Genomic DNA, 14,148 nt, shown 5'->3' on the forward strand with positions numbered 1-14,148 from the left:
TCCGTAGTCGAGGTCTTGTTTGAGGGAGGACTGACAGCTGTCTTTGCTCAGGGCTTGCGCGGTCTGCACTGCAGGGAAGCGGGCTGCTCCGAGCCAGGATGCCGAGCCCCCTTCCCTCTGCGAAGCGTATCTCCTTTTCAATTTACAAGGGCTTGTCTCGGGCCCTGCAAAGGGACCCGCAGGCCTTTCTGCAGCGGCGCCCCCTCCCGGGCCTTGGAGGCGCCGCCGTGCCGCGGCTCCTCCATGCCGCGCGGGGGCAGCAGCGGGCAGGTCCGCTCGGGCCTGTTTAGGCGGCGCTCGTCGCTGGCCAAGGCTTGGCTGGGGGCGCCCCGCCGAGTTGCCATGTAGCGAGCCGAAGAAACGGCGCGTCCGGGCCGGGCAGAGGCGCGGGCAGCCGGGCCGGGCCAGGCCGCATCCCCCCCACCCACCCCCATGGGCGCGCAGGTAAGGGCCGCGGAGCGCAGGGGGCTCTTCCGGGCTTCTCCCCCTCGGGAAAGGGGGTCCCTGGGGTCGCGGAGTGGGGGGTGTTAGGTGCTCCCCTCTCTCGCTGCGCCCCTCGCCGTCGCCTCGGGTCTCCGGGGAGCCTCGGTTTCCCCGTCTGCCAACCTTTCAGGTCGATTGAGGCGGGGTAGGAAGCGGCTCGGGGTTGCTTGAGGACGCGGCTCCCCACCCCCACCCTCGAAAGTGGGAGAAAAAAGCCCTGCACCTCCTTCCCCTCCCGCGCCTCGAGCTCTGGCTCTACTGCTCCCCACGCAGGACCCTCTTCCCTCCTTCGACCCGGCAAGAGACTTCGCCGCCCGGTGGGACACAGCAGGTCTTGAGCGTGCAGCCTGGCTCACTTGCTGAAGCCCTCTGGCTTCGCTCCTGGTCGTGCCCTCCCTCTGGGACCGCCCTTCGCGCCTCTCTCTCTCTCTCCCCCCCCCATAATAATAATTCAGTTATGGGCCCCTTCTGATCTAGAGATCCCCTCCCAGGGATCTCTGCGTTTGTTTTCGTTGTTTTCACCCGCCCGAGGCCTCTCGCAGCCTCTTCCAAAAAAGCACGAATCTGAAAGGCAAAGCCTGTGAAAACCCGTTTCGAAACGTACGCCAAACGAAAGAGAAAGGACGTGGAAGGCCATTTAGGGCTGAAAAACCTCAATCTCCCTGCCTTGAAAGTGTGGCTTAATATCCAGATACACTCTGGTCGCGGGTGACAGGAGGGGGTGGCCTTTGGGGCTCCTCTCTTGGCTCTGCAGTTCCCCATTTCTGCTCCCCTGATTCTCACAGAGGAGCCCCAAGACACTCAGTTCTCTGCACTTCCACAGTTGCCTCTCTGCCTTCTGCATCTGTTCTTTCATGCTGCTTTGGGTGCCTGGAAATGCCCTCTGTGCCAGCTTTTGCTGCTGCACCAAGTGTGCATGTGTGCATGTGGTGAGCACCTTGGACACTAACAGCCTCATGTGATCGGTAGGTGCAGAATGTGGGACAAAGGATGCTTTCTAAGCTGTGGTAATGGGTTTGCTGGTACACTGGCCTTGCCATCTGATTATTTACAGAAAAGTAGGCTAAGACAAGAGCCCACCAGTTGCTTTGGCAGGAGCATCTGCTCAGTGGTTAGAGCATCTGCTTTGCATGCAGAAGACCCCAGGTCCAATCCCTGATGGTATCTCTAGGGAGGGATGCAAAAGGCTCCTTAATCTGAGCCCTTGGATAGCAGCTGCCAGTCAGTGTAGACAGTACTGAGCCATATGTACCAATTGTCTTACTCCTTTGTATATTCCTATAAGCGTGCAACCAACAGTGCCATACCAGGTGTTTTGCACTACAATTTTCATTAGCCTCAGTGAGCACTGCTGTTGCGGGCATCTGGAGGGCACCAAGTTGATGAAGGCTGGTTTAATGTGTTCTTCAAAGTATAATGTTATATGTAGCACAAACTGAGGTGTTTCATCAGGTTTACTCATTTTTCAAAAAGAAAAAGATTTTAAAGTCAGCCAGATTTTTTCCCCTGCTGCTTATATTTTATTTTGTTTATTTCACTATTTGTAGATTGCCTTTCAGGCTGTTCACATCATATTAAAGACACAAAATTATACAACCCTGAGGTTGTAAATGTTAAATTCTATACACCTAGAAAACTAAAATAGCAGCATCTAAAAAAACAACACAAACAACCAGCAGAATAAAGCTGAGCTGGAAGCAGGAGGTTTTTCTTTTTTAAAAAAATGCCTTAGAACAAAGCAAACATCACTTTTCTAAAGTGATGTGGACAACCTTAGAGCTCAATTATCAATGTCTTCATGATGAAAAAAAGGCTTCTTGGATTCTATTTGAGTTGTTTCCGGTGGTTAGTAAAGGGAAGGTGCTAATAGCCCAACAAAGTGAAGATGATGTCATTTTAAAGGTTCCTTAGAGCATGAGACAGAAGGGAAGAGCAGTTAATGGAAGGTTCTCATATATGCACTTAAATCTCAGTAGGGAAGTTGGAACAGAATGGTAAAAAGGGATTTGTACAATAACATGCTTGGAAATCTGTATTTCTTTGATAATAGTTATCCTAATAATGATAATAATTTTTGTATGGTTGTCACCCCACCAACTGATTCCTTGCCATCAAGGGACAATGAGACAAGGCTGATTGATGTCATGCTGGTTTCAAATTCATTTAGCTGGCTTTCTTACTAGCCCTTCTCTGAGGGTCCCTAGATAACCATCAGTGGTCATGTGATGTTATGGACAACTCCATTGTTGGAGGCTCCAATTCCCAAAGAGGAAGGCTAAGCATGGTTACATATAAAAAGTAGTCTCTCAAGCAAGTGTGGTTGTATGCATCATATGGTGGTCTTGGCCATGTGAACTACTCTTCGTCAACAGTGTTAGAAACTGGGATAGAAAACTTAGGAGCCAAATGGCTCCTGGGTTGTGGGCACTTTTAATTTATTATTTTGATAAGCATGAACTAATATGCAATTCTCATAAGTGACACATTGTTAATATAACATTTTAGCAGAAATTGTTAATATATGTTTAATTTGGGGTTTACAATAAAAATATTGGTACCGTACTTCAGTTTTCAAAATATTCTACCCTTTATTGTTAAACTCCTTAACATATTGTCTATCCTTAACATATACTTCAAGGCTTCAAAGCACATACATTTCTGTAATCCTTGAGTGTCAGCCAGGCACAAAAAATGGCACCCAGACTTTTTGAGGTGCTTGCAAATGGGGAATCTTTAGGTGCAAAATGCGCCTGGTGCCCTGCTAATTTTAGACCCTGTTCCTCAACCTGGTGGCCTCTGGGTGTTTTGGATTACAACTACCATCAGTCCCAGCCAGCACAGCACAAAGGATTGTATTCAGCTAAGTCCTACTCAGAGTACACCCATTATAATTGGTGGTCATGTCCATTAACTTTGAGGGGCCTACTGTGAGTAAGAGTGGTAGCAAATATGACCACAGATGTCTGAAGGGCACCAGGTTGGGGAAGTTTGATATAGACTCAAAGTGGCCAAAGTTTGCCTAGCTGTGCTGTCCACTGGAGTTCTTGGGGATTCCAGGAAGGAACTGGCAGTGACATCATTGTGCAGGAAGGGATGACACCTGACTGATGCACAGGAGCTGCCCGGCTGGATGCCTGCATGACTCTGCACAGTTATTGTGTAGCCATCAAAGGCTGCAGAACTGGCTTTACTACCATCTGGGGGACAAACAAGCCTGAGAAGGTGCCTATGAAGGCAGGAGCCATATGGGAGACACCATCCTGAGTGGCTTCTGGCTGGTCTGGGCCCTTATGAGGAGCAGACAAGCCAACTTGTCTACACCAGGAGTGGGGTCTGCCTAGTCCTAACGTGTGACACCTCTAGCCCCTCACCTTGGCTTCTGTGTGTGGCTTTGGCAGGTCGGACTGCTATGGAATATGACGAGAAGCTGGCTCGTTTCCGGCAGGGCCACCTCAACCCGTTCAACAAGGCCCCGCTGCAAAGCCAGCCTGACCAGAAGACTGGGGAGACTGGAGAGGAGTTTCAGCAGAAAGGTGAGTAAGGCAGCTGAGTTCTCCCCTTGGGTAGGGTTCATAAGGGCGTAATATTGAAGCTTGAAGTTAGACCCACTTAAGAAGAGGGGGCATCTGTGTATTTGCAGAGCGTCTTTTGGGCCAGTGCCATCTGCTCAGGCTTACAGATGCTGTCCAAAGTCTCTGGCCTTGTCTGCTCCTGCTTCCTGCAATCCTTTGAAATGCAGGTGCTGAGATTTGTACCTAAAGCCCTTTGGCATGTAAATATCTGGTACTTTTCATATATATAGTTCAAGTGAAGCCCTGTATAACCTCAGAATCAACACCACAGTCACCAAGACTCCTTTTGGTCTCGTGGGCATGGAGGAAGACGGGAGACTGTGGCGTTTCAAATTCAATGAGTAGGAGGGGACATGGTTCACCCTCCAGATAACTTCTATGAAAGCTACTTCCTTCCCTTGGTGGAGAAATGAGGTGACCCCTTTCTGACATGGACCTCCTAGCCACAGAAAAAGAGGAGCTGGAGGAAAGGCAGGGGGCAAGAACAGATTTGGACCTAGGCAGGTAGTTCTGATCCCTACATAAGAAGAACCTGCTGAGTCAGGCCAGTGGCTCATCTGGTCCAGCATCCTGTTCTCACGAGGCCAACCAGATGCAAGCAGGATCTGTGTACAAGAGCAACACACACACACACACATCCCAGTGGTTTTCAGCAACTGGTATTCAGAAGCATTGCTGCCTCTGGCTGTGGAGGCAGAGCATAGTCACCATGGCTAGAGACATGGCTGTGCGTAGCAGCTCCTCATACATTCTTTCAAGAAACTGGACACAGAGTTTCCCTTACACAGCTTTGGGTGGCTTCTTGTTGTGGGGAATGAGACCCAGGCAAGCCGGTGTTTGTGTGTGAGAGGGAGGGAGGGAATGTTGCAATTCTCTTCCGTCCTGACACTTTTGCTTCTCTTTGCTCCTTGTAGGCTTGAGGCTGGGCTTGTCCCCCGAGGAGGAGGCTGAGTTCCAGTGTTCAGAGCGCACCATGGACTTGGGTCTGGCAGAGGATCACTTCTCGCGCCCAGTGGTGAGGAGGAAGGAGGGATGCTTCTGCATTCTGGCCTTGCTGCCCCCCCCCCAATTGTACCTAAAGACTTTTACATATCTGTAGAAAAGCAGCACTTAAAATCCCTGATGCCAATCCAAAATCCCCACCCTTAACACCAAACATTAAGCAGGCAGCCCACCATTCCCGGCCTTGCAGAGCAGGCCACCTCTCTGGCTCCACCAGATCACTGGGGCCACAAGGATATGGCCTGCCTAGACCGCTTGGCTATGGGGGCGGGCAGTCAAGGTTGTCCCTCTGCCTCTAAACTGACAGTCCCTTGGTGATCTGCTCTTCCTTTGCAGGGCTTGTTCCTGGCCTCTGATGTCGAGCAGCTGCGACAGGCAATTGAAGAGTGCAAGCAGAGGATTTTGGAGCTCCCTGATAACTCAGAGAAGCAAAAAGATGCCGTAGTGCGGCTCATCCATCTGCGGCTCAAACTCCAGGAGCTGAAGGTGCACAGACAGGCTTGTAGAGGGGCATGTCCTAACCACAGGATGGGCTTGAGGGATAGAGCTCTGGCGTCTTCTTGCTGCCAGAGGAGTGACAAATCCAAGACTTGCTTTAGTTTCTTGCTTTAGTTCAAGGTGCAAAATTTGTAGTGGGTGGCAAGCTTGCAGGTGCATCGTATGATCATGAGAGCCAGCATGCTGGGCTGGATGCAGGATTGCTGTAGACCTTAGATGCACCAGCTGAATCTCTGCTCAGCCATGTTGCTCAAAAGCCTCAGTATGAGATGAGACAATCCCCCACCCTGCATCTCTGGGCTTCTAGATCAGAGGGCATAGCCCCCAGCAAGGCTGAGCCGCAGCAAATCTCAACTTAGCCACTACACCATGCTGGCTTTCTGTTTAAGATCTAGCTGTTTTAAAGATATCTTTATTGCTATCTACAGGGTGAGCCCAGGGGTGGAACACCTATGGGGGTCATCCAGCTGTTGTTGTTGGACTCCAACTCTGATCAGCCCTATCATCTGATATGGCCAAAGCGCAAGGGTGGTGGGAGCTGGAGTTCAGCAGTGCTTAAATGGCCACTGGCTCCCCACCCCACAATTGCTTTAAATAATTCTCCTTTTTTGTAGTTGTTTTGCAGCCCTTTGGGCAGTGGGGAAGGGCACAGCATGGCTTGGACTTCCAGAAGTGGGGAGAGAGGGAGGATAAAATCACAAGGCCCTTGTTGGGGGCCATGATTGAACATCCCTATGTGGCCTGCCTTTCCCTATTGCAGGATCCCAGTGAGGATGAACCCAACATCCGGGTGATTCTGGAGCATCGCTTCTACAAGGAGAAGAGCAAGAGTGTGAAGCAGACCTGTGACAAGTGCAGCACCATCATCTGGGGACTCCTCCAGACCTGGTATACCTGCACAGGTGAGAAGCCACACACCCACATCCCCTCCCCTGGGGACAAGGAGTAGGAGGAGCTCCAATGGGAGATCAATTGCTGTTCCTCCTTCCAGAGCAGCGGTGGGGAACCTCTGGCCTAGTGGCAGGGGGCAGGGGTCCTGTGAGGCCATTTCCCCCAAGCCACACCCAAATATAGGGCAGGTGAAGACATGGCTGAAAAGGACCAAGTGTGTAACCTGTGGCCCTCCCAGATATTGCTAGACTACAGCTCCCATCATGCCTGATCATTGGCCATGCTGACCAGGGCTGATAGGAGTTGGACTCCAGCAATACCTGGAAGACTACCTACTTTGAGGCTCTGTCGCCAGAAGAAAGTTGTCTGCATGAACTGGATAGAAATTCAAAGCAGATGCTTGAAATAAAGTCTTATTCTGGATGCAGCATGGCCTGGATTCTGCAGTGCAGTGAAAAAATACCTACCAACAAGTGTTCTGGCCTCATCCTTTTAGGAGGGCACAAATATTACTCTCCCTCCTCATTCCTGTTGGCCTCCTCATTGTTCTGCCTATCAGGAAGCAGAAGCACTGTGAGTTCTTCCTAGGCTAAGTGGGGAAGATCCTGTAGGGCCTAAATCTTATTCTACCTGCCATGGATATTGTCTCTTTTTATGCAGTACTGTCTTTTTATGTCCTGTGGAACTCCCTGGCACACAACTTAGAGTTTTCAAGCCCTCTGTGAATTAGCTTGAAGTCCTGTTGTGAAGTGTCCCCGGAGAGACCTTTAGAGAGGAGATACGGGGGGAGGACTGCTGCTGTTGGGGCCCTGTGGCTTCCTCATGCTTTCCTCTTTTTCCTCCCCAGGTTGTTCCTATCGCTGCCATAGCAAGTGCCTGAACCTCATCACCAAGCCATGTGTCCGCTCCAAGGTCAGCCACCAGGCTGAGTATGAGCTCAGCATCTGCCCAGAGACAGGGTTGGACAGCCAGGACTACCGCTGCGCTGAGTGCCGGGTGCCCATCTCTCTCAGTAAGTGTTGGGGCGAGACTGGCTGGGGCTATCCAGACCAGGGGAAGGGGGAACCCCTGGCTCACCAGGCTTAATTTGGCCCACCTGTCGGACACTTGATGTCAGGTGTGGGGCAGGTAAAGATGTGGCTGGTCCAGAGGGGTTTTGTGGGCCAAACAGCTGGCCAGCAGCACCTGCAAAGCCCTCTGCATGGTATTTTGCAGCTGACCACAAGCAGCTGATTGTTGGGCTTTGCATAACTCCATGTGCATTACTGTGCAAGCTCCAACAATCAGCTGCTTGGCCATGCAGGCAAAAAGGGCCACCTGACACCATTGTTATGCTGGATGATTGATGGGTGAGTGGCCCTGCCCACCCTTTCAAACTTTGCCTGTGAGAGAGCAGGGGATATAAAGGGTCTGGTTTGCTGGCCAGATCCAGTGCCCCAGCTCTGACCTAAACCTTCTGGAGCCTGTAGGGTGCCTTCTCTGCCCCTTCCGTATGCCCACATGGACCGAGGGAAAGTGCCATGAGTCATGGTCAGATTCCCACCACCCCACTTCTGGAACCTCTCCAGGCACTAGCTGTGAGGACTTAAACCAGTCTTGGACTAAAACTCCCATGAGACTCAGCCGGCTTTGCCGTCTGATGCTGGGACAGAGGGTAGTTGTCGTCAAACAGTAAACGGAGGTCAATCTGACCCATGTTTTCCCATAATTATTTTGTAAGTTGGTGAATTATCCAGCTGAGATTTGGCATGCATTTTAGTGGCAACTGCTTGTTGCCCTCCCTTCCCTTCTCGCCTAGAAAACTTTTACAGCGATCTGTAAGTCCATGGTATGACCTGTGCACATTCATGCAGGGTTATTTTTGTTTTTAAATGAATGGTGCAATCTTACCCTTTTGCTGGTTCATGCAGGCATGGCTGAGTCGTTTTGCTCAGAGCTCTGCAGCTTGGACAAGGACTCCAAAGGGGCAGGATTTAGTGGGCTGGAAGTGCAGCACAGGAGCAGAGTGAATCCTTCGCATGTCAGGAGTCCCAGCTGTGAGCCAAGGCACCTCTAGTCAAGGGATCCCAGCAGCAGAAAGCTTGGAAAGCCCTGTAGCTGTGAGCTGCATTGCTGCCAGTCAGGGTAGACAGGACTGCTTTTAGTGGCTCTAAACCTTACTGGCCATTTGTTGCCAGAGTTCTGCCCAACCTCTTGGGAGTTTTGAAGATAGTGCTGCTTACCTCGACTGACCTGCCTTTTTCCCTCTGTCCCGCTGCAGGGGGAGTTCCAAGCGAGGCCCGGCAGTGTGACTACACTGGCCTCTATTACTGTAGCAACTGCCACTGGAACGACCAAGCTGTCATCCCTGCCAGGGTCATCCACAACTGGGACTTTGAACCCCGCAAGGTCTGTGCTCAAGTTTCCCAATACCAAAGGCCTTCTGTTGTCAGAAGTTGTAGCGAGTGGCATTAGAAGAGGACAGAGCAGGGATGGGGAACCCCATTGCTGTTGCCACTGTTGTCCATCCTTAATTGGTCACTGTGATTTCCAGGTATCTCGGTGCAGCATGCGCTACCTTGCCCTGATGGTGTCACGGCCGGTACTCAAACTGCGTGAGATTAACCCTCTTCTGTTCAACTATGTTGAGGAGCTGGTGGAGATCCGGGTGAGCATAGGAGGAGTCTGAGAGGGTACACTTGGCCTGAAACCTCTTCTTGATGTGTGCATGGGGAAGTATTTGGGGTTCGAATGAGATGTGTCCTGTACTGATATTCTAGCACCCAAAAGAGAGGTTCACATTACTGGGGAAAGACTGCCTGACCAAGTGTTTCAAGGGAGTCTTTCTCTCCCTCTCCCTTTGCAGAAGCTGCGCCAGGACATTCTCCTTATGAAACCGTACTTCATCACCTGCAAGGAAGCTATGGAGGCTCGGCTCTTGCTCCAGGTCAGGAGGAGCGATGGACCAGCCAGCTGCAGTTTTCTCTTATGTCCATTTTAAGCCCAGTATAGGGGACCACTTACAAAACGTTGGGCGTTTATGTGCTTAGCCTCCTTTACACATAAAACCAGGTGGCTTGAGGATTTCATTTGTTTATAAGCATATTTCTAAATGGCCTGCTCATTCAAAAAATATTTATCAGTGGTATATGATAAATCTCAAAAAAAATGGTAAAGCCTTAAAATACAGAACAAATGACCAAAACTGAACCACGTTAACTCTAAAAATGCTTGGGGAGGCCGGGATGTTTTCAGCAGGCATTCAAGGGACAACCATTAAACAGAGGGGCCTTTGAGTTCTTTACTCATACCCCACTTGCAGTTCCATGCTTTGTCTTGCCCTCTGCCCCAAATTCATCCGGTTGTGGCGGACAATAAGCAATCGTGCTCTCCCTTCAGCTGCAGGATCGGCAACACTTTGTGGAGAATGACGACATGTACTCGCTGCAAGACCTGATTGACATCAATGCTGGGCGCCTCAGCTGCTCCCTTACTGAGACCCACACGCTCTTTGCCAAACACATCAAACTGGATTGTGAGGTGAGGGTTCAGCAATTGGCATTCAGAAGTACTGGTATTGCTTTATACTGTGCATTATTAAACTCTGAAATTTACTGCTACAGGATAATGGCGATGGCCACCAATTGAAGTAGTGATAAAAGGGAATCGGGCAAATTCATGGACAAAGCTAGCCGTGGCCAGTAGCAGGATGGTCAGGTGCAAAAAGGGTCATCCCTCAGCAGTTTTAACATTATGTAGGACAACATACATCTCCTAAAATGCCCAGTGAAGGAGCCCTGTCCTCTTTCACTTCAAGCCACATCTAGCTACTAGTCAGGGTGGCTCTATGCTATCTCCAGGATCAGAGGAACCATGCCTCTGAAGGCATGTTGCTGAGGAACAAGAGTTGGAGAGTGCTGTGTTGTGCTCCTGACCTGTCTGTGGGCTTCCTTGAGCCATCTGATTGGCTTCTAGTAAAAGGGGTGCTAGACTAGTTACACTTTTGGTCTGATCCAGCAGAGCTGTTCTTATGTTACTGTGATTCTTAGCAATTGACAGGCCCGTTTTCCACCTCCGTGAATTTGTCTAAACCCTCTTTAAAGCCCTCTAAACTGATAGCCATCATCACCCATCTTGTGGTAGTGGAGTTCCTTACAGCATATGCTGTATGATGGTGGACCATATTTTGTCTGCCCTGAATCAATTTCATCACATGATCCCAAGTTCTAATATTCTGAGACATTGTACTGACCTTTGGCATTACACAAATACATTACTGACAGGTAGTCTATAAGAGGAAGGAAAACTTGTTTCTTTCATGTATAATCTTATAATTTTATTTATTTAAGAATATTTATAATTTGCTTAATCTTAAAGACAAATCTTTACCCCCACCATGTCTTCTTCATTCAATGCAGCACTTTATAGTACATGGCATTTCCCCAGAATATGTTGCTGTTGGGGAAAATGCAGTTCCCCCTCTGCAAGATTAGCACACCCATGTGGTTGTATTAGTGTTGTAGGCACCCAGTAGCAAGCAGGAAACCTCTATGGTGTCATTATGAGCCCAGCAACTCCACCCAACCTCTGTTCACTGGCAGTGGAAGCTGAAACTGACTCACTGGCCTTCCTTTCTCATTCTTACAGCGGTGCCAAGCAAAGGGTTTTGTGTGTGAGCTCTGCAAAGAGGGGGATGTGCTCTTTCCCTTTGACAGCCACACCTCCATGTGCATGGACTGCTCAGCTGTCTTCCACAGGTGAGCCCCAGAGCTATGATCTGGCTTGCGCCAGTGCTAAATGTGTGGGTTCAAGTCAGGCAGTGAGAGGTAGCTCCTGCCTCTCATCCAGATGAACGAAACTGACGAGCCTTTGTGTCTCCTTTTGCAGGGACTGTTATTATGACAACTCCACAACGTGTCCCAAGTGTGCTCGGCTAAATCTGAGAAAGCAGTCGCTGCTCAGAGACCCCAGTGTGGAGCTGCAGCCTTAGAGGTGCCTTTCCTTGGCTGGAGGGAGATGTCACAAAGGAACATGGCAAGCCCAGGATGCTGGGTTTCACCTGTACTTGCCTGGGAGGAGATCAACCCAGATTGGCAAGGAGGAGAACCTTCACAGGAGTGCAGCTGGGAATTGCTTCTCTAAAGGTTCCGGGAAATGATGCTGCAGGACAAGTGTCCTAGACTCTCTCTCACTAGAAGAGCCTTTGAGACTGCTCAGCACATCAAACGTTGCAGACTCTCCCTACCTGAAATCATGAGACTGGGTTCAAGAGAGCACAGTCCTCACAGGACACAGGGTTTTGGGTGTGAGGAGGACAAGCTTTTGGGCCAGGGTTTATTCATGGCAGATCCTGCTAGGCTGAAAAACATTGGAGAAAGGGCCAACTGACTGTGATGCGAAACATTTGCTAGCAGCTTTCCTCAGCTGTTGCTTATTAACGCCACCGCTCTATGCTGGCACATGACATTGAGAGTGCCCCTGTGGCTTCCGTTTTGACAGTGATACATCAGCATGGAAGATGATCCGAGGCAGGTGGGCTTAGGGATGATATGATATCTAGAATTCATTCCCTCTAACTTAGATGCATAAAGTATCTGTGCTGGAGATCGGGTATGTGGGAGAGAAGAGAAGATGCCCTTTTCTTCTTCACCATCCCCATGGCTTTTGGTGATGGCAACACAAGGACTGGATGGATGATGAACTTGGAACAGGCCCCAACAGCCAGTGAGAAGAGACTGGAGTGGGGCACTTCAACCACAGTAATTTATCACGAGCACTAAAATCACTTTAAATAAAGCCGTGTGAAACTCTGGCTGCGTTACTATGATTTTAAGTTCTGCCTGCACAGACCTTGTCTTCTGCAAATATGTTACCTTCCTTTTCCTCTCCTGGAAGGCTTCAATGTTGCATCCTCTGGAGATATTCAAGACAGTTTGTGGCCAAACATAACGTGAGGGCAGATAGCTAGTGCTATTACTTATTAAGATAAATTAACTTGAGATCACATGTCCAAGTAACAGAGACCATGTTGTAAAATGTGATGCATATGTGGTAGTTATCTGCTTTTCATTCTTGGGGTGCCCTTAGCCCCTTTGTCTCTATCTGAACTAAGGAGCTTCAGGTGCAAGGAAGTTGCAAATACAACGGGTTCATCTTTGGTATGTGTGCAGCTCAGTAACTTGCAACTGAGCCTGTAAATTGTGTTAACTGTAACATGATTTTATTCAGTGGTCTGAAAGCTCCAAGTGATCTGTTATAGTTGTTTCATAAATGTAAGTCCATAGCTGGTAAGTAGGCGTGTGCAAGTTCAGATGGATTGTAGAGGGATGTGGGAAGAGGAAACATGGGTTTCAACTTCTATCAGCTGGTTGAACAGAGAGTTATTTTAACATCACAAAGCTGCTATTATCCTAGGCTCAGCCAAGCAGGTACCACAATAGTCCTGCTCCCTTTGGCTTGATACCACAACACAGTGTTACCAAAAAAGCTTTCCTTGCCCTACCACAACCTATTGGGCATACTAGGACAGAAGGGACGAGGTACATATGAGATTTAGCAGCCAGGTAAGAACCAAAGAGTCCTGCTCTCAACTGACAAAATGGCTAGCTAGACTATCATATAGTTTCTCACAGTAACTAACTCCATGCTTCTTGAAAGCCCACAAGCAGGAAATAAGCACAAGAGCACTCTCCCTACTTGTGCTCCCCAGCAACTGGTGTTCAGAGGCTGAGCACTTCCAGTATTGGGCTAGCCCCCAGGCATAATGGTTGGTGGCCACTGGTAGCCTTATTCTCCATCAATTTGTCTAATCTGCTTTCAAAGCCATCTTGGTTGGTGGCCATTGCTACCATCTTGTGCTAGCAGATTCTATAGCATTAAAATACACTGAATTGCGAAGAGAGAGAGCTTTTGTAACATGAGGCAGAAGATCTTAATTCTATATATCTCTGAGAAAGTCCTATGCACTGGATTCCTAGTTCATAGCATTCTTGACACAACCTCCCTCATATTCTGGGGGTTGTACCATCTCTGGCTGACAATGTGAGGGTAAAATGTGGGTGCTGCTGTATCTCCAGTTGATACAGGAAAAAGAAGATGGAAAGACATACTGGACTGAGAAGCCAAGCAGGGGGATTCCTGAGCAAGGGCTGATGGTTAGGGAATGCTTGTTATGCCTTGGATATTTTCTGTTTCAAGGCTGGCCCTGGACCATTTGAATTAATGAAAAAAATCTGTCTCTGCATAGCTGCAGAGTAAATTTCCCTGAATACTGAGTAGTCATAATTAGAAAGGTTGCCACTTCAGATCTTCAGGTATCTGAAGAAGTGTGCATGCACACGAAAGCTCATACCAAGAACAAACTTAGTTGGTCTCTAAGGTGCTACTGGACATTTTAAAATATATTTTTTATATATTTCTACTACGTCAGACCAACACGGATACCTACCTGAATCCACATCTGCATAAATAGGTTTGGGGTGGGGAGATGTACTCCTCACCCCAGTAAAATGCCTCAAGTAATTTGCATTTCACGTGTACTAAAGCCATTATTTCGCCTTTCATCCGATGGGCTCTGACAACATTTTCTGGGATACGCGGCCAAATTCAATCCCGGAACTACATGTCGCCTCATCAGGGTGCTGCAGCCTGTTTTCCTGGTTACACAAGTTACACATACCTCCTATACGGTAGTGAGAAACGAGAACTATAGCGCCTGCGCAGT

The 14,148-nt window shown here is 49.0% G+C and overlaps 1 protein-coding gene across 3 annotated transcripts; it reads left to right on the forward strand.

The window, feature by feature from the left end:
* The first annotated feature begins 229 nt into the window (after nt 1–229).
* Nucleotides 230–12,235, forward strand: DEF8 (differentially expressed in FDCP 8 homolog). Of its 3 annotated transcripts, none has more exons than XM_083626334.1 (12): nt 230–444; nt 3,882–4,016; nt 4,970–5,070; nt 5,394–5,543; nt 6,316–6,457; nt 7,294–7,458; nt 8,707–8,834; nt 8,980–9,093; nt 9,292–9,372; nt 9,825–9,965; nt 11,073–11,182; nt 11,313–12,235. In XM_083626334.1, the coding sequence occupies exons 2-12, from the start codon at nt 3,893–3,895 to the stop codon at nt 11,413–11,415; spliced, it is 1,359 nt and encodes a 452-aa protein (XP_083482460.1). In that variant the 5' UTR covers nt 230–444; nt 3,882–3,892; the 3' UTR covers nt 11,416–12,235. The 3 variants fall into 3 exon arrangements, with proteins under 3 accessions (XP_083482460.1, XP_083482462.1, XP_083482461.1); XM_083626335.1 differs by lacking the exon at nt 230–444 and adding an exon at nt 762–814; XM_083626336.1 differs by lacking the exon at nt 8,980–9,093 and having other exon boundaries at nt 299–444.
* Nucleotides 12,236–14,148: the final 1,913 nt, after the last annotated feature.

Source organism: Podarcis filfolensis (genome assembly GCF_964270895.1).
Source record: "Podarcis filfolensis genome assembly, chromosome: 8".
Taxonomy (NCBI): domain Eukaryota; kingdom Metazoa; phylum Chordata; class Lepidosauria; order Squamata; family Lacertidae; genus Podarcis; species Podarcis filfolensis.